General features: G+C 47.7%; 1 protein-coding gene across 1 annotated transcript in view; it reads right to left on the bottom strand.

Moving 5' to 3' along the window:
• TMPRSS2 (transmembrane serine protease 2) overlaps positions 1-23,078 on the bottom strand; it is a 48,933-nt gene that overhangs the window by 20,583 nt on the left and 5,272 nt on the right. The window contains exons 2-7 of the mRNA XM_068972461.1: positions 18,734-18,804; positions 14,302-14,524; positions 8,341-8,427; positions 7,549-7,662; positions 4,955-5,081; positions 3,728-3,838 (exon numbers count right to left, since the gene is read on the bottom strand). Coding sequence (XP_068828562.1) covers positions 3,728-3,838; positions 4,955-5,081; positions 7,549-7,662; positions 8,341-8,427; positions 14,302-14,524; positions 18,734-18,748 — 677 coding nt within the window. The 5' untranslated portion in view covers positions 18,749-18,804. The remainder of the gene's footprint in view (positions 1-3,727; positions 3,839-4,954; positions 5,082-7,548; positions 7,663-8,340; positions 8,428-14,301; positions 14,525-18,733; positions 18,805-23,078) is intronic.

Genomic DNA, 23,078 nt, shown 5'->3' on the forward strand with positions numbered 1-23,078 from the left:
AAACTCCTGAGCTTGCTCAAACTCATGTCCATCGAGTCAGTGATGCCATCCAATCATTTCATCCTCTGTTGTCCCCTTCTCCTCCTGTCCTCAATCTTTCCCAGCATCAGGGTCTCTTCCAGTGAGTCAGTTCTTCCCATCAGGTGGCCAAATTATTGAAGTTTCAGCTTCAGCATCAGTCCTTCCAATGAATATTCAGGACTGATTTCCTTTAGAATGGACTGGTTGGATCTCCTTGCAGTCCAAGGGACTCTCAAGAGTCTTCTCCAACACCACAGTTCAAAAGCATCAATTCTTCAGCACTCAGCTTTCTTTATAGTCCAACTCACACATCCATACATGACTACTAGAAAAACCATAGCTTTGACTAGACAGACCTTTGTTGGCAAAGTAATGTCTCTCCTTTTTAATATGCTGTCTAGGTTGGTCATAGATTTTCTTCCAAGGAGCAAGCATCTTTTAATTTCATGGCTGCACTCACCATCTGCAGTGATTTTGGAGCCCAAAGAAATGAAGCCTCTCACTGTTAAACCATCTATTTGCCATGAAATGATAAGACCAGATGCCATGATCTTAGTTTTCTGAATATTGAGTTTTAATCCAAATTTTCACTCTCCTCTTTCACTTTCATCAAGAGGCTCTTTAGTTCTTCTTCACTTTCTGCCATAAGGATGGTGTCATCTGCATATCTGAGGTTATTGATATTTCTCCCAGCAATCCTGATTCCATCTTGTGCTTCATCCAGCCTGACATTTTGCGTGATGGAGTCTGCATATAAGTTAAATAAGCAGGGTGACAATATACAGCCTTGACGCACTCCTTTCCCTATTTGGAACTAGTCTGTTGTTCCATGTCCAGTTCTAACTGTTGCTTCTTGACCTGCATACAGGTTTCTCAAGAGGCAGGTCAGGTGGTCTGGCATTCCCATCTCTTTCAGAATTTTCCACAGTTTGTTGTGATCCACACAGTCAAAGGTTTTGGCATAGTCAATAAAGCAGAAGTAGATGGTTTTCTGGAACTCTCTTGCTTTTTTGATGAGCCAACGGATGTTGGCAATTTGATTTCTAGTTCCTCTGCCTTTTCAGCTTGAACATCTGCAAGTTCACGATTCACGTATTGTTAAAGCCTGGCTTGGAGAATTTTGAGCATTACTTTGCTAGCCTGCGAGATGAGTGCAATTGTGTGATAGTTTGAACATTCTTTGGCATTGCCTTTCTTTGGGATTGGAATGAAAACTGACCTTTTCCAGTCCTGTGGCCACTGCTGAGTTTTCCAAACTCGCTGACATATTGAGTGTGGCACTATCACAGCATCATCTTCCAGGATTTGAAATAGTTCAACTGGAATTCCATCCCCTCCACTAGTTTTGTTTGTAGTGATGTTTCCTAAGGCCCACTTGAATTCACTTTCCAGGATGTCTGCCTGGGTGATCACACCATTGCAGTCATCTGGGTCATGAAGATCTTTTCTGTATAGTTCTTCTGTGTATCCTTGCCGCCTCTTCTTAATTTCCTCTGCTTCTGTTCGGTCCATACCATTTCTGTCCTTTATTCTGCCCATCTTTGCATGAAATATTCCCCTGGTATCTCTAATTTTCTTGAAGAGATCTCTAGTCTTTCCCATTCTATTGTTTTCCTCTATTTCTTTGCATTGATCACTGAGGAAGGCTTTCTTATCTCTCCTTGCTATTTTTTGGAACTCTGCATTCAAATGGGTATATCTTTCCTTTTCTCCTTTGCCTTTAGCTTCTCTTCTTTTTTCAGCTATTTGTGAGGCCTCTCCAGACAACCATTTTTCCTTTTTGCATTTTTTTTTTCTTGGGGATGGTCCTGATCACTGCCTCCTGTACAATGTCACAAACCTCTGTCCATAGTTCTTCAGGCACTCTGTCTATCAGATCTAATCCCTTGAATCTGTTTGTCACTTCCACTGTATAATCATAAAGGATTTGATTTAGGTCATACCTGAATGACCTAGTGGTTTTCCCTATTTTCTTCAATTTAAGTCTGAATTTGGCAATAAGGAGTTCATGATCTGAGCCACCGTCAGCTCTTGGTCTTGTTTTTGCTGACTGTGTAGAGTTTCTCCATCTTTGACTGCAAAGAATATGATCAATTTGATTTTGGTATTGACCATTTGGTGATGTCCATGTGTAGAATCTTCTCTTGTGTTGTTCAAAGAGGGTGTTTGCTATGACCAGTGTGTTCTCTTGGCAAAACTCTATTAGCCTTTGCCCTGCTTCATATTCCAAGGCCAAATTTGCCTGTTACTCCAGGAGTTTCTTGACTTCCTACTTTTGCATTCCAGTCCCCTATAATGAAATGGACATCTTTTTTGGGTGTTAGTTCTAGAAAGACTTGTAGGTCTTCATAGAACAATTCAACTTCAGTTTTACTGGTTGAGCCATAGACTTGGATTACTATGATATTGAATGGTTTGCCTTGGAAAAGAACAGAGACCATTCTGTCCTTTTTGAGATTGCATCCAAGTACTGCATTTTGGACTCTTCTGTTGACCATGATGGCTACTCCATTTCTTCTAAGGGATTCCTGCCTGCAGTAGTGGTCACCTGAGTTAAATTCACCCATTCCAGTCCACTTTAGTTCACTGATCCTAAAATGTCGATGTTCACTCTCATGTACCTAACATTCCAGGTTCCTATGCAATAGTGTTCTTTACAGCATCAGACTTTACTTCCATCACCAGTCACATCCTCAGCTGGGCATTGTTTTTGCTTTGACTCTGTCTCTTCATTCTTTCTGGAGTTATTTCTCCAGTGATCTCCAGTAGCATATTGGGCACCTACTGACCTGGGGAGTTCCTCTTTCAGTATCCTATCATGTTGCCTTTTCATACTGTTCATGGGGTTCTCAAGGCAAGAATACTGAAATGGTTTGCCATTCTCCTCTCCAGTGGACCACATTCTGTCAGACCTCTCCACCATGACCCATGCATCATGGCCCTACATGGCACACCTCATAGTTTTGTTGAGTTAGGCAAGGCTGTGGTCCATGCGAATAGTTTGATTAATTTTGAGATTCCTCAAAAGACTAAAAATAAAAGTGCCATGTTATCCTGCAATCCCACTTCTGGGCATATACCCAGACAAAACTGTAATTCAAAAGGACACACGCATCCCAGTGTTCAGTGCAGCACTATTTACAGTGTCAAGACATGAAGGCAACCTAAATATCCATGTGTCGATGAGCGTATGAAGAAGATGAGGTACATATACACAGTGGAATACTACTCAGCCATAAGAGGAAAAGAAACAATTCCTTTTGCAGGAACATGGATGGACCTAGAAATGATCCTACTAGGTGAAGTAAGCCAGAGAGAGAAAGACAAATGCTATATGATATCACTTATATGTGGAATCTAAAATATGAAACAAATGAATTTCCCTATGAAACAGACAGACTCACAGACGTAGAAACAGACTTGCGATTGCCAAGGGGAGGGAAAAGCAGATGGTCTGGAATTTCAGGATTAGCAGATGCAAACTGTTACATATAGGATGGATATAAACAGCAACGTCCTACTGTATACCACGGGGAACTATATTCAATATCTTGTGATACATCACATGGAAAAGAATGTGAAAAAGAATGCATATATTTGTATGACTGAATCACTCTGCTGTTTGGTGGAATTGAACACAACATTGTAAATCACCCATACTTCAATAAAACAAATTTTTAAAAAAAGAAATCAGCAAATTAAATACCTGTGGTAGAGTTTTTTATAGAGATCGATATTGTTGGCACTTCTGTTCAGCTTCATAAAGCTTGTGGCTCCGCTGTCATCTGCTATTCCTTGGCTAGAATAAAAACTATTCCTAAAAAAAAGACAGAGAGTCTTACTTAAAATAATAGTTTTGCTGCGAGCATTTGCAAACCCTATGCTATAGCTATATCATAGGACTTCTCTTATACGACACGCAGGTTAAGAGCATTTTGGAAAACAAAAACACAACTTCTAATGAAGTGACACCACATTATAACCATCCAATAACCCTGAAGTGTCAGGGGAAAGTCCTCTATCAGTCGTGTTTCGAATCTAATCTGGATCAGGATGAAAAAGTAGTAAGAATATAGATGTGCGAGGACGTATAGTATAACCAAACATATAATGTAACCACATGTCCAAATGCTCCCAGTAGTAAAATGCAGACCCTGAACCATGATGAGACATCCCTACGTCATTCATAGTGACACACACTTCAACTAGGGGGAGAGTGGAATTTGGAAGTAGTTCCCTAGCTAAGATGGCAACTTTTTTATCCGGTGATAATTCATTTTGAAAACTGGCATAGGGTGAACAGGCTAGATTTGCAGAGAAGTCACATGGGGACACGCCCAAGGAGGAGATGGGGGCAGTAAAATGGCCCAGCCTCTCCCTGGAAGGCCGGGCTGGCAGGCGCGCTCCGAGGAGCTCCTGGCTGGAACCTTCTCTGGTGGCTACATGAGGGATGTATTCTCTTACGGATAAATCCAGTGATCAGCTCTCTCTGTTCAAAAGCCCTCAGTGCCTCCTGCACTCCTGCAGTGAAGCTCTCACAGATGTGTTCCCTCCAACCTCCCCCGCAGTCCTCCCCACTGGCCCCCACCTCCAGCCCCCACCCAGGAGGCGAGCTGAATCGAGGCTTCCACCTTGCCCTGGAGTCTCCTCAGGAAATGAGTCTCTCAAGGCCCTCGGCCAGCACCCGGGACCCTGGTGACCTCGGCGCTGGACAGCCCTGAGGAACCAGGAGCAGATGGAGGCCCAGGAGGAGGTGGGGCTGGGGGTGTAGGGCACACGCTCCCCTGCTGGTTCCCTGGGGCAGCTTTGGGAAGAAGACGGAGGTGTGTGGTGTCCGTGGGCTGGCACTTCCGGAGAGGGGCAGAGAGACGCACTGATTCCATGCTCTGCGCCTGTCACCATCACCAGGGAGGACGAGGGGCTCGGAACTCACCGGTAGCCCATGTCCTGGCAGGCTGCCCTCCCGTAGCTCTCACTCCAGTCGTCCTGGCACACGGGGTGCCAGGACTTCCTCTGTGCTGAGTACACCTGAAGGATGAAGTTCGGTCCATAGAGGCGAACTGCGGGAAGGGAGGCTCCGGTGAGTCCCAGACCGTGACCTTCATCCTGGCCTCACGCAGGCCCCACCCTCCCCGGACACAGAGGCTCCAGAGGGCTTGGCTCCCTCTCCCCAGCTACACACAAGAGACGCCCAGAATCTAGCCTTTCCTCCCAAAACGTGCCCTTCACCCGACAGAGCTGAAAACAGGTATTCAGACAAGAATGAACATCGTGCACACATGTTCGTGAGAGCATTATTCACAAGAGCTCAAAGCGGGTAACATCCAAACGTTCATCAGTGGAGGAACGCACAGAATGCAGTCCTTGCGCACAGTGGGACGTTATTCTTCCATGAAAGGGGATGAAACACTGACACGACCCAACAGGCATGAACGTTCACACATGATTGGTATCCTCCTGACTGAAAGAGGCCAGGCAAAGGTCCACACATGGTAGGACCCCATTTCTATGAAACATCTGGAGGAAGAAATCTATGGAGATGGAAAGCAGATTAGTGGTTGCTTAGGGCCTGACATCCAGGCTCAGTCCGCCATGGAGCAACCAGCTCATTTCCTGATGCTTCCGTGGTGAGCGATTCCATCCACCATGTGAGCGGATAAACCAACTGTAAGGGCATCCAGACAGTGGAATATGATTCAACCCTAAAGAGAAATGAGCCACCAGGCTGTGAAGAGACATGGAGGAAGCGTAAGCGCACATCAGTCAGTGATGGCAAAGGCTACATACGTCCTGTAGGATTCCAACTCTACGACACTCGGGAAAAGGCAAAACCATGGAGACAGTAGAAGGATCAGTGGTTTTCTGACGAGAAAGTGGTTTCAAGACAGGGGGTGAAAGCTTCTACCCATGGCTCAGTCTTTGAGGTGACCAGCGCCCACAGGAGCCATTCAGGGGCCACCCAGAATCACCTCGTAGAACAAAAGACCATTCTACCAGCCAGGAAATGACAAGGGCCTTAGGAGCTCGGTGTCAGGAGCTGGGGTCAGGGACCAAATACCAGAACAAAAGATGCACCAGGTGGTCTCACCACTTGAAAATCACCATGGTCTCAGGAGCCCTGTGCTGGGAACTGGGGTCAGAGACCAGCACCTGTCCTCTATCTAATCTCACAGTGTATGAGTGTATGTATTAGTATCTGTGAGCACGAGACTGTGTTTGAGTGCGTTACGTGAAGTGGTAGGTGAGATTTTTCACTCCGTACCCTTAGCTACTTCCTGAATTTTGATCTATTTGAAGACATTAACTCTTAATAGTATTTAAATAAATACAACTTCAACATTAAGAAGAGAAAGTCACTCCAGGCAACATCATGAGTTGGTCTTGCTACAGTTATTGACACGTGAGTGGACACAGGTATTACAACATCAAACACCATTCCATCCAATAGAGTAACCACGTCTGCTCAACCTCAGAAACTCTCCACTTTAGTTAAGAAAATGGTGACAAATATACTATCACCCATAAAGGCAAAGCACTATGTGGACACTTTGCAGAGTGAGCGAGTCTGCCAAGTGCAAATCCTCTGCTGTAGGCGAGAACTCCAGGAACTCCCAGTGCAGGGGAATCCACAGGCAGGACAGCAGTGTCTCACACAGGTGCCCTGACCTGGACTTGGGATATAAAAGAGAACCATCTCCCCAGGACGGCCACAGAGGATGGACAGCTCTAGAGAGGAGCACAGCCTCTGTCTGCATCACTTGCACTCAAAGTTAACGGCTCCCAGAGCATGCAGCAGGCTTCAGGCTTTGGGTAAGGCCTTCAGCAGATATCAGTGCAACCTTCATCCTTAGGCATCATTTCCCTGCTACACCTACTTTGTGTTCAGTTGCTCAGTTGTGTCTGACTCTGTGCGACCCCATGGACTATAATCCGCTAGGCTCCTCTGTCCATGGGATTCTCCAGGCAAGAATACTGAAGTGGATTGCCTTTCCCTTCTCCAGGGGATCTTCCCGAACCATGGACCGAACGCATGCTTCTTGCATCTCCTGCACTGGAAGGTGAATTCTTTACCACTAGCGCTACCTGGGAAGCCCACAGCTACTGAAAAAGTCATTGAAAATAAAAGCAGAAGCAGTGTCTACCCTGTGACAACAGACATAGGCCACCCGAAAAGCAGCTTGCTTGGAAAACACAGAGCCCACTCCCAACTTGCTATTTTAAACAGTTTGCTGTTTTAGTCACATCCTGTGGCAGCTGGGGCATGAATGTGGCCTGGCCCTAGGCTGTGGTCTCCCATCCCCTGGCTGTGTGACTCCAGGTGGGAGCTCACCCCCTCTGAGCCTATCTCCTCATCTGAAAACTGGGCTCGCATGCAAGGTTCAGCCTCCAGGAATGGAGTCGATGGGGGAGTGATTGACGTGCGGAATACAAGCCTGGCACCGTGTGCCTGCCTTGCCGTGGCCTCTTTGGGGGCCACCCGGTGCCCAAGCCAAGCGGCCCCCTCCCACAAGCAGCCCTGCCACTCACCGCAGCGGTTCTCGTCCTCGCCACCGGGGCAGTGCAGGACGCCATCGCACCAGAGGGAGGGGCTGACACAGGTCCCGGAGGAGCCGCACTCCATCCCTGAGCACCCGTCCTCCACTTGCAGGGAAACAGAGGGAGACGCCCATCAGGTGAGAAACCAAGGAAACCCCCAGCCCTGGGGACAAGAGACAGCAAGCCGCCCCCTCTATTTTAAAAGGAGGGAGTGGGTCCTTGCCGACAGCATATGTCAAAGGAAGCGGGGCTGCCCACAGCAACGGTGAATCCCCTAGGTTTATTACTTCCGCTCGGAGGCGGATCCCTAACCTGGGATATGGACAGCAGTTCCCCACGCCCCCTCCACACAGGTGAGTCCTGTGACCCATGATCCCCGCCCCAGGCTGGTGGAGGAGGCCTGGCTGTAGGTATAGGAGTCCCCTGGGGAGGGTGGCCTCCAGCCACCACCATGTACACTGAAAAGCAGGAGACAGGTGTGCCCCGAGGTGCGGGTGCTCACGAGTGCCATGCCCCACCCAGGGTCCTAAAGCACAGGGTGAGCTCAACACGCTTCTCCCCCACGTGTCAATACCACACGAAGGACATGGGATCTTGACAACCCACAGGCGAGGAAGTATGCCAACGGGACTGGCGGCTTCCAAGAAAGGTTTTCCAAGCATCTTATAGTCAAACAGGAAAGAGACGGGAAACTTCATGAGGGGCTGGGGGTGGGCCCCCAGTCCAGGCAGCAGGGCTGCTGAAGGGCCAGCACAAGGCAACTCAGCCCTGGCCCGCACTTACTGTACTTCCAGAGGAGGACGGCAGCGAGGATTGCTCCTGCCAGCAGAGCCGCCAGGGTGAAGGTGATGCACAGGGCTTTCTTGGTCTCTGCAGGAAAGGCAGTGAGTACACAGCTTAGTCACCTGGTTTCTTAGACTCTCAAATTTCATGCACTACTGTTACGGTGTATTTTATCAAGGAATAATACACTTAAATGGGGCTTCCCTGATAGCTCAGTTGGTAAAGAATCCGCCTGCAATGTGGGAGACCTGGGTTCGATCCCTGGGGTAGGAAGATCCCCTGAAGAAGGGAAAGGCTACCCACCGCAGTATTCTGGCCTGGAGAATTCCATGGACTGTATAATCCATGGGGTCGCCAAGAGTCGGACATGACTGAGCGACTTTCACTTACTTACTTACTTACTTACACACTTAAATATTATTCAGCCATAAAAAGAATGAAATTGAGGCAGCTGTAGTGAGGCAGATGAACCCACAGCCTATCACACAGAGCGTGAAGTAAGTCAGAAAGAGGGAAACAAATATCGTATTTTAAAACATATCTATGGAATCTAGAAAAACGGTGCTGATGAGACTATCTGCAAGGCAGGAATAGAGATGCAGACAGAGAACAGACTTGCGGCCAGTTGGGGAAGGGAGAGTGGGACGAACGGGGAGCAGCATGGACATATACACACCAGTGCGTGTGAAACAGCTGGTGGGGAGCAGAGCACAGGGAGCTCAGCTCAGGGCCCTGTGGTGGCCAGAGGGGTGGGGTGGGGTGGGGGCCAGGTGAGAGGCAGGGCCACGAGGGAGCGGACACGTGTCCGCTTGAAGCTGCTTCTCTTCGTCGTACAGCGGAAACTAACACGACATTGTAAAGCAATTACATTTCCATTTTTTCAAAGTGACTTTTCTCTTTAGGAACATATCCTGGGAGGCCTTGTTTCCTCCACAGAGGTGAACTAAAGCTAACTTTTTGGAGACCCAAAGCAGGCAGCCGTGATATAAAGCAAACATACATTGAAGTTAAGCTCTTTAAAAAGTAAGATAGTCTTTTGGTCTCAAGATAGTCCAAAAAATGATGAATGTAAAAAAATTGGTTGAATAAAGGAAATATACCTTGCTCCAGTAACTACAAGCATAAGCAAAATAGTAATAACACTCCCCAAATCGTCATCTCCAGGGACATCCCTGGCTGTCCAATGGTTAAGACTCCAAGCTTCCAATGCAGGGAGCCCAGGTTTGACCCCTGGTTGGGGAGCTAAGATCCTGCAAGCCACAAAGCACAGCCGTTCTCTCATCTCCGTGTCAGTGATACTCGAGGCAGAGAGAAAAAAGCCTCTTCCTCAAGGCACTTTAGGGAATGGATGGGCCAGAGTCACACTGGCTCACTGACTCACAGTCACTGGCCTCGGTGGCTAGTTTCACCTTAATTAATTCTCATGTTAAATGATATTAAATCATTCTGTAAATTCAACGGCTCGATAGTCCCACGTGGCCAGTGGCTGCCGCGCTGGACCGTGAAAAGGAAGGATGATCTATCACTGTGGGAGTATCTACAGCGCTGGGGTCGCCAGCGCTCATGTTTCAGCTAAGAAGACAAGCTGTAGGACGAGGTCACCAGTGTCCTCTGCTGCTGCTGCTGCTGCTGCTAAGTCACTTCAGTCATGTCCGACTCTGTGCGACCCCAGAGATGGCAGCCCACCAGGCTCCCCCGTCCCTGGGATTCCTTCTTGCCATTTCCTTCTCCAATCATGAAAGTGAAAAGTGAAAGTGAAGTCGCTCAGTCGTGTCCACTTCTTCGCAACCCCATGGACTGTAGCCTACCAGGCTCCTCTGTCCATGGCAGTTTCCAGGCAAGAGTACTGGAGTGGGGTGCCATTTCGAAACAAACCAACACGCCGCTGTTGGTCAGAGCCTAAGCCACAAGTCGTGCCAAGCTTCAGAGTAAGACGTCCACCACCACCACCCCCAGCAGTTCCTGTGCAGAAAGCACCCCAGGGCTGGTGCTTCGCTCGGGAGATGGGTGGACAGGCAGAGGAGAGCCAGGGCCAAGGCTCTTATACAACCTACTTCTCCTTAGCTCCTACAGGAGGACACCGGGCGGCAGAGGTGGAGCCCATGGGGAGGCCCTGCACCCCACCTGTGCCCATTTTTCCTTCCAGAAGTCCACCAGACCAAGAAGTCCAGTTTCTGGAGTCAATCGAACCACTGGACCTGGGCATGAACCCTCACCCCTCATTTTGTTACCACATTCTGCAAATTCCACAGTCTGTGCTCAAACCTGCTTAGGAATCACCTGCGGAGCCTGTTACCCAGAGATTCTGACTCAGCTAGGGGAGAGGAGGTGAGTCTCAGACCTACAGGCTCCTGGGTGAGGTCACGGCCGCCGGTCTGAAGAGTGCCATGTGACACCAGCCACGTGTTATCAGGGCTTGGTTCACGGTCAATGTGTCTGGCAGCAGGCAAGGTGGGGTCGCCAAGGAGGCTCAGGGGAAATTCCAAATGGTCGATTTGATCCATCAGTAAAGGGTGATTTCTTCCTTTGGGTGACTTCCCTGTGTGTCATAGTATCCAAGATAAGATACCATGCTGGTGAGTAGAAGGATATTAAACCAGGTGTCCTGAACCTTTCGTTGAGAGGGTATCCTGAACTAGGTGTCCTGAACCTCTCCTGGACAGGGTGGCAACCTGCCCGGCTTTTGCTAGGAATGTGGGCAGTGAGGGCCCCAGATCTCACTGCTGGTGGACAACTATTTCGGGATCAGTGTCTGGTCGATCAGACCGGACTGGGTGCTGGTTTGCAGTTGTACCTATTTGGGTGTAGGTACAACTGACTAATCATTTGCTGCTGTTATTGTTGTTCAGTACCTAAGCCATGTCCGATTCTTTGCAATTCCATGAACTGTAGCATGCCAGGCTTCCCAGTCCCTCACTATCTTTTATAGTTTGCTCAGACTCATGTTCATTGAGTTGGTGATGCTATCTAGTCATCTCATCCTCTGCCACCCTCTTCTCCTGCCTTTAATCTTCCCCAGCATCAGGGTCTTTTCCAATGAGTCGGCACTTTGCATCAGGTGGCCAAAGTACTGGAGCTTCAGCTTCAGCTTCCAGTGAATATTCAGGGTTGAATTCCTTTCAGACTGACTGGTTTGATCTCCTTGCAGTACCGGGACTCTCAAGAGTCTTCTCCAGCACAATTTGAAAGAATCAATTCTTCGGCACTCAGCCTTCTTTATGGCCGAACTCTCACATCTGTACATGACTACTGGAAAAACCATGTGTGTGTGTTAGTCACTCAGCCGTGTCCAACTCTTTGCGACCCCATGAACTGCAACCCTCCAGGCTCCAATGTCCATGGGATTCTTCAGGGAAGAGTACTAGAGTGGGTTGCCATTTCCTTCTCCAAGGTATCTTCCCAACCCAGAGACTGAACCTGGGTCTCCCACATTACAGGCAGATTTGTCACCATCTGAGCCACCAGGGAAGCTTCTGCCCATATGGACCTCTGTCAGCAAAGTGATGTCTGCTTTTTAATACACTGTCTAGGCTTGTCATAGCTTTCCTTCCAAGGAGCAAGCATCTTCTAATTCATGGCTGCAGTCACCATCCGAGGTGATTTTGGAACACAAGAAAATAAAATCTTGTCATTGCTTCCACTTTTTTCCCTTTCTATCCACCATGAAGTGATGGGACCAGATGCCATGTCTTAGTTTTTTTAATGCTGAGTTTCAAGCCAGCTTTTTTCACTCTCCTCTCACCTTCGTTGTTACCAGTTGCTGATGTAGCCCTTCTGTGACCAATGTCAACTATTTGCCTCACAGGATTGTTGACCTTCGAGCCTCCCAAACCCAAACGCTAACACATGTATTAAGGTTCAGTGTGAAAGATCTCTTGCTAAAACAAACAGAACCAGGAAGATAAAAAGTCCCTTGTACTCTTGCTGAGGATCTCTTGACTTTGTGCTTTTTAAGTCACTTGCAAAATACTGTCAGGCTCTGACAGGCTATGTACTGCTGCATGATTCCAACTCTACACTCTAAAATTTAGAGACAAAATTACGGAGACAAATCAGTGGTTGCCAAGAGTTAGGGAAGGATGAGCTAAGACCATGAGGGGCTAAGACCAGCGGTCCTCAGCCTGGGTACCATGGACATCTTGGCTGGGCCATCCTTGGTGGTGGTCATTCTGTGCACTGGAGGATGTTCAGCATCATCACTGGCACCTCCCGAGTAGATGCTGGTAGCAACCCCACCCCAGTTATAGCAGCCGAAACAGTCTCCGGACATCGCCAAATGCCCCTGAGGGCCAAAATCACCCCATTAGGAGCCACCGGTCTCAATCTAACAGCCACCACCAGAAAGACATCAGTGCAGAGACAAGTAATTTCTTGAACCAAGACGAACTGATGGCGGGAAAGAGAACCACACAGGAAAGGGATAGGAGTAATTAAGGAGAAGGCATCACAAAGGGGTGGAAGACACAGGAATGGAAGAGAGTAGCGGTCGGGAGAAGGAAGGATAAAGAGCCGTCTGTGAAGCATGAGGGAGACAAGAAAGGACAGAGAGAGAAATCCAAGAGGGATGGCGCTCGTGAAGAAACTCCGGGAGATGGTGATGGAGAGGGAGGCCTGGCGTGCTGCGATTCATGGGGTTGCAAAGAGTCAGACACGACTGAGCGACTGAACTGAACTGAACTGAGGGAGTTCTGAGGAGAGGAATCTTCAAAGGGTACAGATAGAACCTGAGGCCACTGTTTATGGTGCGTTGTTGGCACATGGAAATTCACCCTGTCATAGATCTTTAACTGTGTGAGTTGTATGTGAGGGTATGTGTTTCTCACAAAATAATATAAAAATGTCATCAATGAAAATGTTCCTTGGGCCAGCCCCTATACTAGCTCTGTGCTCATATAATGGGCTGTACTCGTCCTGTCCGGGCAGTGCTTACCACATCAACTTGCCTGCATTACAAGCTAGGGGAGGGGGCACAAAGGGAAGGGATCTGGACGGAAAGAAGATAAAATGAAATGTAAGGAGGGCAGACAAGGATTTCCCTGGCAGTCCAGAGGTTAACACTCCGTGCTTCCGATGCAAGGGGCACGGGTTCAATCGCTGGTCACAAAACTAAGATCCTGCGTGCAGCATAATGGGGCCAAAACAATTAATTAATCAGTTGGAAGTCTGAACTACTAAAAAAGAAAGCAGACAAATGAGAGGGCATGAAAGACATGGAATTAAGGAGGTGGGCAGAAGACACACCACCTGCAGTCCCTCACCCTCTGTAAGACCTTCCAAGCCATGAGAAAATGTTGCAGATGCTTCTGGGCGACAACCCCACCAGCCACTTCCTTCACTGAATGCACAGCACTCATCAAGCACCTTGACCGCGACTTGTAGCATCCAGGAAATGGGTACGTAGAGAAAGGCTGTTTCTTCCTGCGCTGGGGGCTTACCATCTACTCAAGATGACACAGTGGTAAACCACGCAGACAAGAAGGAGTTCAGAGAGGCTGGGTGGTACAGGCCAAGCTGGTACAGGAGCGTTGGTGGGAGATGAAGGTCTTAGCTGCTGTGTACGTGTGCTGTGTGCTCGGTCATGTCCGATTCTGTGTGACCCCATGGACTGTAGTCCGCCAGGCTCCTCTGTCCACGGGATTCTCCAGGCAAGAATACTGGAGTGCCCTCCTCCAGGGGATCTTCCTGACCCAGGGATCGAATTCAATGCTCTAGCATATCCTGCACCTGCAGGCAGATTCTTTAACACTAGCGCCACCTAGCTAAGAGGCTCCCGAAGGCCCCCGGGAGGTGAGAACCAGGGTCCCCAACTTTGACGCAGAGACGCGGAAGGGAGAGGCATGCACACCAGCCCTGCAGACAGAGGAGAGCCGGCACCAAACTGGTGGGGGCAGAGGGCACACTGGAGAAGGCAGACCCCAAACTCGGCTCCATTAGAGAAAATACAAGCAAAAAGGGTCCTACTTGAAGTGCACGCCGTTCTGGACGGAGGTTTGGGCTGCCTGTAGATTATAGGTGTCGAGGCGTGTGTCTGAACCCTTGGGGTGTACTGGGGCACCATGGGCGGGTAGTACTGAGCGGGGTACACCTCGTAGGCAGGGGGAGCCGTGGGCAGCTGCTGAGGGTACAAGCTTTCCGGCTGGTATCCATGGTTCTCATAGTAAGGCCCGACACCTGGTGATGATCCCTAAATGATTAAAAAGAAGATGAATGATACAAAGCTGTAATTATTCCAAAGCTTAAAGAAACATTCCATGGCCCTCAGTCAATTCATGGGTTCAGCACTGCAGACTCCTATGTGAAAGTGAAACTCTTAGCTACTCAGTCATGTCTGACTCTTCCCAACCCCATGGACTATAGCCCACCAGGCTGATATTCATGGAATTTTCCAGGTAAGAATACTGGAGTGGGTAGCCAATCCCTTCTCCAGGGGATCTGCCTGACCCAGGGATTGAATCAGGATCTCCTGGTTTGCAGGCAGATTCTTTACCAAAGATACTAGGGCATCTTTAAGTATGCCAAACCCTCACCTAGAATGAAAACTCACCAGGGTGTCCAATTAATTGGCAATAGTGTTTGGTTTTGTTTGTTTGCTATTCATTTTTTGAAATAAAGAAAACATAAATGGCTGACATTGAGACTGAGTAACAAACTAAAGAAAAAATGTGTAGAAGTCTGGAAATGAGCCGGTACCCCTGAGGCTGGGGTACCAAGTTATGGACTAGCAATACCAGAATTACAATGAGAATAATAAAAGCTAACGTTAGAAAACTTACCAACTTGGGCATCTGTATTCAAGCCTCCTTAGAGCCTGACCATAACCTCCCAAGATGGTACAGGTGTGATGGGTATACTCAGACAGGAACGTGAGTGACAGAGGCTACAAAATCTACCTGAAGGATTTACAGCTGGGGGCAGCTAGCTGCTCTGCTGCCCCAGGCATCCTTCCATGGCACACGTGTCTGTGTGGACAGCACGTGGACTCTGGCGGCTCCACCTCTGAGTGGTATTTCTGGGGTGTAGTGTACACACACACAGACATGGAAGGGACGCCCAGTCGCTGCATCGCACTCTCAGCTCCATCCTTTGGCTGGTTCCTATCTGCTTTTCTTTTCAAATCTATTCTCTTTGTACCTAGCATTGTTTTCTCATCTAGTTGCTTCAAATTAAACGTTTTGATAACAAACAGGAACATTTTTTCATGAAATGGTAATGATCTGGGGGGAAGGTGTATCTGCTATGCCATAAGTTCTTTCCAAGATTTCAGCAATGCTGCAGTTGGCAACATTGATAAAGGTCCAGGGTTTTCCAGTGTTTATAATCACAGTTATGATTATCAAAAAATAATATTTTCTTTAACAAGAAGTATTGGTTTATGCTTTTTACCAGTTTCTGTCGGAACCTTGTGTGTGTGCTAAGCTGTGTCAGTTGTGCCCAACTCTGTGTGACTATAGCCTGTCCTCTGTCCATGGGATTCTCCAAGAATGCTGGAGTGGGTTGCTGCACCCTCATCCAGGGGATCCTCCCAACCCAGGGATCGAGCCTGTGTCTCCTGCTCGGCAGGTGGATTCTCCACCCCTGGGCCACCAGGGAAGCCCATTGAAATCTTCAGTTCAATTCAGTTCAGTCGCTCAGTCGTGTCCGACTTTGCAACCCCATGAATCGCAGCACGCCAGGCCTCCCTGTCCATCACCAACTCCCGGAGTTCACTCAAACTCACATCCATCGAGTCGGTGATGCCATCCAGCCATCTCATCCTCTGTCATCCTCTTCTCCTCCTGCCCCAAATCCCTCCCAGCATCAGGGTCTTTTCCAATGAGTCAACTCTTCGCATGAGGTGGCCAGAGTACTGGAGTTTCAGCTTTAGCATCAGTCCTTCCAATGAACACCCAGGACTGATCTCCTTTAGAATGGACTGGTTGGATCTCCTTACAGTCCAAGGGACTCTCAAGAGTCTTCTCCAACACCACAGTTCAAAAGCATCAGTTCTTCAGCGCTCAGCTTTCTTCACAGTCCAACTCTCACATCCATACATGACCAACGGAAAAACCATAGCCTTGACTATACGGACCTTTGTTGGCAAAGTAATATCTCTGCTTTTTAATATGCTATCTAGTTTGGTCATAACTTTCCGAAATCTCAGTGTTCTACCAATTAATTTTTGTGAACACTCTTATGATAAAGTGGTAAATCTTTGCTTTAAAATGTATTTTCTAGCTTGTCATTTGCCTTTTAATTTTGGTTTTACTTGTTGTTGTTTTTCTTTTCTTTTTTTTCCCCACTTCTCTCCTCCCCTTATGCCTACTTAAAATCTGCCCTCTCCAAACCCCAACCCCCCAAGGCAACTGGAGACCCCAGGAGCTTGAGAACTTGCTGTGCTTCAGACCCACTCCTGCCCCCACAGCCCACCCACTGACTAGGCCGCCCTGGGAGCCACACCTGCCCTCTTATCTAAATGTCCACTTGCAACACTCCTCCCCACTCAGTAACGCCTCCTCTTGTTCCTGGCTGTCTGAGAGCTCAGAGAAGACTAGTATTCTGAGCATAGGCGACTTAATGCTGAGAATTTTAAATGAGGCCTCCAGGGCAGCGTGGTTAGAAAACAGTGAGCCAATCTTGAGTTTAATAACTCACCAACGTGCCCCTTCCAGAGTCCGAAGACTGCACCCAACACCAGAGCAGTAACAGAAAGGGAAAACAGAAGGTAATCTCTCATCTAAATGAGGAAGCCAGAGGCCAAAAAGCAGAACAGGTCTCCATCTGAAGCATCTGAGAACACGCTGACCTTCCCAGGAAAGGCGGCAGCGGGCACAGCGGTCTGACCCTGTGAGTTCCTGTACCGTGGGTTTGGAATTTTAAAAGGATCCAATGGAAACTATCAAATGCAGGAATGGGGAAAGCAAAGGTCTGTTTTCCAAATAGAGAGACCTCTGTTATCAACCACAACTTTTAGTAATCTAAATGTAAGATAAGTGAGATGCGATGGGGAAGGTACAGCCAGTCAGTCAGTTCAGTTTCAGTCGTGTCCGACTCTTTGCGACCGCATGGACTACAGCACACCAGGCTTCCCTGTCCATCACCAACTCCTGGAGCTTGCTCAAACTCATGTCCATTGAGTCAGTGATGCCATCCAACCATCTCATCCTCTGTCGTCCCCTTCTCCTCCCGCCTTCAGTCTTTCCCAGCATCAGGGTCTCTTCCAATGAGTCAGTTCTTGGCATCAGGCAGCCAAAGTATTACAGTTTCAGCTTCAGCAACAGTCCTTCCAATGAGTATTCAGGACTGATTTCCTTTTGGATTGCCTGGTTGGATCTCCTTGCAGTCCAAAGGACTCTCAAGAGTCTTCTCCAACACCACAGTTCCAAAGCATCAATTTTTCAGTGTTCAGCTTTCTTTATGGTCCAACTTGCACGTCCATGACCACTGGAAAAACCGCAGATTTGACTAAATGGACCTTTGTTGGCAAAGTAATGTCTCTGCTTTTTAATATGCTGTCTAGGTTGGTCATAAGTTTTCTTTCCAGGAGCAAGCATCTTTTAATTTCATGGCTGCACTCACCATCTGCAGTGATTTTGGAACCCAAGAAAACAAAGTCTGTCACTATTTCCATTGTTTCCCCATCTATTTGCCATGAAGTGATGGGACCGGATGCCATGATCTTCATTTTTTGAATGTTGGGTTTTAAACCAGCTTTTTCACTCTCCTCTTTCACTTTCATCAAGAGGCTCAAATGTAAGGTACATTTGTATCCAAAGTGTGTGTTTGGGGGGGTGTTTCAGGAGGGGGCGGCCAGCCCTTTGCTTCAGCTATGGCCTCTCACAGGATTCCAGTAAGTGAGGCTACACTGTGCTCGGCTGGCCACTGGTGTCACAGGCACGCTCTTTTAACTAGGAAAGAATCGTCCTGCAATGTGGGAGACCCGTGTTCAATCCCTGGGTAAGAAAGATCCCGTAGAAAAGGAAACAGCAACCCACTCCAGTATTCTTGCCGGGAGAATCCAATGGACAGAGGAAACTGGTGGGCCACACACAGTCCATGGGGTCACAAAGAGTCGGACATGATTGGGTGACTAACACACACACACACACACACACACTCCCTCTCACCACCATCCTGCCTCTGTCCCCACATCTCACCCCTGCCCCCTGCTCCATGCTGATCAAAGCAGGAAGAACCTCATCACCTGCACAACCCCTGCAACTGTACAACTGCCACGCGGCTCCCCCCGCCCCACTCCTGATCACCCTTGAACCCCAGAATGCCTTCACAGCATCCCAAGCAGCACAGGCATCCAGCAAGCAGCTCTGACATTGCTGACCAGCACACGCCGCCACTGGAAAGAGCAGAAGGAACCCAGGACAGGGCAAGGCCAGGGAGGTAATGATTAACCACTTACGGAGTTTAAAGCCATCCTGATGTTATCAGCAGCATCGGGTAAAGGGAGGTATTTGGAACGTTCGAGTTGACCTAGAGGAAAGAACGACAGGACTGTTTTGCTTCTGTGCCGGTGAGTTTGCTTCTGTGCCGGTGAGTTTGTGGGAGATGAGATGGGAAAGAACCTGAACAAGCCATATGAGGTGAGAGGGAAGTTCAAGAGGGAGGAGACATGTATACGTATGGATGATTCATGTTGATGTTTGGCAGAAACCAACGCAATACTGTAAAGCAATTATCCTTCAATTAAAAATAAATTTTTAAAAGCAGAAAAAACAACAACAACAACAACACACACACATACAAATAAGCCACATGGAGTCGCTGCAACCTTAATCAACACAAATGTATAACAATTCTATAAAACACATTTAAACTCACTTGATACTCCACTTACTATTCCCAAATCCAGAAAAGAAGGAAATCCAGGACTAACCATTTGAGTGGTTTCTAAGGATATCAGTCCCAGAGACTTTTCAAGCAAGAATACTGGAGTGGGTTGCCATTTCCTCTTCCAGGGGATCTTCCCGGCCCAGAGATTGAACCCACCGTCTTCTGTGTCTCCTACATTGGCAGGCAGATTCTTTAGCACTGAGCCACCTGGGAAGCCCTATACAATACGCTTATCAATATATAAGGAAATTGGTCACGAAAAATAAAGCCCTTGGTCACTTTGTTTGCAGACGTTTCTGAACAGTGGTATCTAGGAAGACCATCAACATAAAAAGCTTTATAGTAAAGGCCCATCTGATGTCACTCTTCCCATCTTAAGCAAACAATGGCTTTTGTCCACCACTCCTGGCTACCTTGAATTGATCAAACAGTAACTCCAAGAAACAGCCTTCACAATCACCCATCCACAGGACCTGTCCTGGGTGAGAAAGCTCCGGGCTTCAAAGCTGGCAGATCTGGTCAGAGCATCTTTCATCTGTAAAGTGCCTGGTGCACAGCCGATAAGGGCAGCAAGGCAGGATGGTTGAGCCCATGACTTCTGGGACCAGACTCTGGATCCAAACCAAACTCACTCACACTCGCCATGACCTGGGGGCGAGTTTCCTTGTCTGTAAAATGGGGAAATGGTTTAATGAATCAGTAGGGTTGGTTTGCCTGTGTCACTGCTTTTTAAAAATGGTTTCACTGTACATAATACAGAAGTTATCTAAGACATACTAGAAACATCTTTCAGAAGAATGTAGTTTGGTATTTACTTAGTATAAGAGGTTTTTGCACAGTGTAACATAGTGTTTACAAACCTGTTTAAAAAAAAAAAAAGGAGGGGGAGAGGATAACAGTGGCACCCAATACAGGGTTGAAAAAGAAATAAAAGGAATCCAAATTGGCAAAGAAGAAGTGAAACTGTCGCTGTTTGCAGATGGCATGATTCTTACTATACACAGAAAACCCTAAAGATGCCACCAGAAAACTATTAGAACTACTCAATGAATTCAGTAAAGTTGCAGGATACAAAATTAATACACAGAAATCACTTGCAGTCCGACATACTAATAATGAAAGATCAGAAAGAGAAATTAAGGAAACAATCTCATTTACCATTGCAACAAAAAGAATGAAATACCTAAGGAATAAACCTACCTAAGGAGGCAAACTGTGGAAAATTCTTAAACAGATGGGGATACTAGACCACTTTACCTGCCTCCTGTGAAACCTGTATGCAGGTCAAGAAGCAACAGTTAGAACCAGACATGGAACAACCAACTGGTTCAAAACTGGAAAAGGAGTACATTAAGGCTGTACATACAGAGCCGACTCTGTAGCCCACCAGGGTCCCCAGTCCATGAAATCTTCCATGCAAGACTACTGGAGAGGGTTGCCATCTCTACTCCAGGGGATCTTCCTGACCCAGGGATTGGACCTATATTTCTTGAGTCTCCTGCATTGACAGACGGATTCTTTACCATTAGTACCGCATGGGAAGCTCTTAAAATTGATCATAAATCTGATAAATGTTGAACAGCCCATAAAGGCAGGATGGGCCTGATTGGCAGCATTTATAGATTCGCAGATCTGTATCTGCAAAGAATGCCCAAGATACCAACAAGAAATCCACCAGCTCTGAAAAACCCACTGGAGCTCCTGCTGGCACTGCCTCTCTGAGTCCCAAGCAAAATTATTACTTGACTCGTTACACATCAAAAAAAACCCCTCAAACATTAACTTGGATACATAAAAATATAAGTAAGGGTGTTTAATCTCAGGAAAACTTGTTGAACAAGTCACAAGAAAGATGTACCAGGTCATTCATTTACTTTTCATGTAAAGATAAAAGAACCAGTTCGTGCTTTGAGATTTTTTAAGATTAAAAAAAAAGAGTCAACATGGTTCCAGGTATGAGGAAAAAACCTGACCATACACAGGAAGATGAGATCAGCATGTAGAATACACATGATGTTTACATCTTTACGTGGGTATGATGATCACGTATTAATAACCTTTCCTACTTCGGCTCTGTAACGAGAGACGTTTCTGAGACTTGACAGCAGGACAGAATCCTCTCATCTAAGCAGGAAAAGCTGGCACCTTCCTCGGATTAGTTTCAGATGAGTCCTGCTCCGGCCAAGGTTCTCAGCCCTGGTTTCTCTGCTCTCAGTGGCAGGCACTCCCGGGCCTCTGAGCTATCTCACCAGTTATAGGTTTGGTTGGAGTTTCAGGAAATGAAAATCCGATCTCACTGGCAGCTTTCCCAGTTTGAGAGCCCTCTGAAAAGAGTGATGAATCAGTGCCTGAAATCCACGCTCCCTAGTCATTCAAGATCCCACACAGTGAGACCAGGAAGCCAGGAGCTCAGGGGCACTGGGAGCCACAGCTGTGAATTGGCCCCTATACACCCAGGACCCAGAAATAACTACAGCACAATCCTCTCTCACCCAGAGATCCCACAGCTGGTAGATCCTGAGGACCCAGGACACCAAATGAGCCCAGACAGGCTGCCACGGACTCTGGAAGAGAAGACGAGTCAGAGTGCTCCTAACTGTCAGTGTGTATGTGTTAGTAACTCAGTCATGTCCAACTCTTCGAAACCCCATAGACTGTAGCCTGCCAGGCTCGTCTGTCTATGGAATTCTGCAGGGGGGATACTGGAGTAGGTTGCCATTCCCTCCTCCAGGGGATCTTCCTGATCCAGGGGTTGAACCCAAATCTCCTGCACTGCAGGCAGATTCTTTACCATCTGAACTGCCAAGGAAGTCTAACTCTCAGTGGCCAGAGACAAAGCCAGGAAGAAAGGTCTCCCCAGGGACCTGGATCTGATGGAGACGCACTGCTGTCCAAAAAGACCAGGGGCTCACATTCTGTGCGATTAATTTCCCAAACAGGCAATTCCACTCCCTTACGAGGTAGCAACACTCTTTAGCTGGCTTCTGAAAGGAACAAGACAATCCAGATGGCAGAGACAACACCGCCTCTCGAATGTTCTCTCCGGTCATCAGAGGACACCCGTGAATGCTCTTGATTCCGGAAAGCCAGCCTCAGGGAAACGCTTTTCCCCAAAGTGACCGAGACTCACGTGCGACGAAGCTCTGCCCTGCTGCTTGCTCCTGGCACGCGTCCACTTCAATGTTGCCCACTTGAGTCACACAGCAGAGCATGACTGTCCCAGGCCACCCTGGGCTCTCCTTTCAGGGGACTGACTCAAGCCTCAAGTCACCTGCCAGGCCACCACTCAACAGGATGGTTTTGTGGAATACCACCTGTCTCCCATGACGTGATGAAGCTATTTCTAGACAAGGAGGGTCCCTCCTTACAGTATCTTTACTCTGGACCTCAGAACACATTTGCTGGAGATTTATTTTGAAAACTACCAAACCAGTGGAAATGAGGTCAGAGAGGTAGATACCAATGCCCACACAGGAGTCAGGGGTTTTCCCTATTATGAAGGCTCCACTAACTTTCCCTCACACATCATTCATGCATGGGAACTTTCCCTCACACATCATTCATGCATGGGCGCCTGCACCGGGCCCGTTCTAATGCCTTCCAGACACCAGTCGTGTGATGAGGCGGGACGGGTGGAAGAAACCCCACCTTCCTGACCTCGAATTCAGCGTGCCTTCTTCAAACTCCAAAGCAAACACCACCAACAGATACTCCCTATCTGAGGGTCCATGATCAATGGAGCCCCTTACGTCTCAGCCACTGCATACAATCACCTTACATTTGGAGAGGTTTTCATATCCCATTTGGGGACAAAATGCACTGTGAGGGGGAAGTTAACAGAGACAGTGGTGGATTTAATTAACAGTTCAACGTAAATAAATATAAGACTATCAGAGAAACGGCACACACAGTCA

This window comes from Capricornis sumatraensis, chromosome 1 (genome assembly GCF_032405125.1).
Source record: "Capricornis sumatraensis isolate serow.1 chromosome 1, serow.2, whole genome shotgun sequence".
Classification (NCBI taxonomy): Eukaryota; Metazoa; Chordata; class Mammalia; order Artiodactyla; family Bovidae; genus Capricornis; species Capricornis sumatraensis.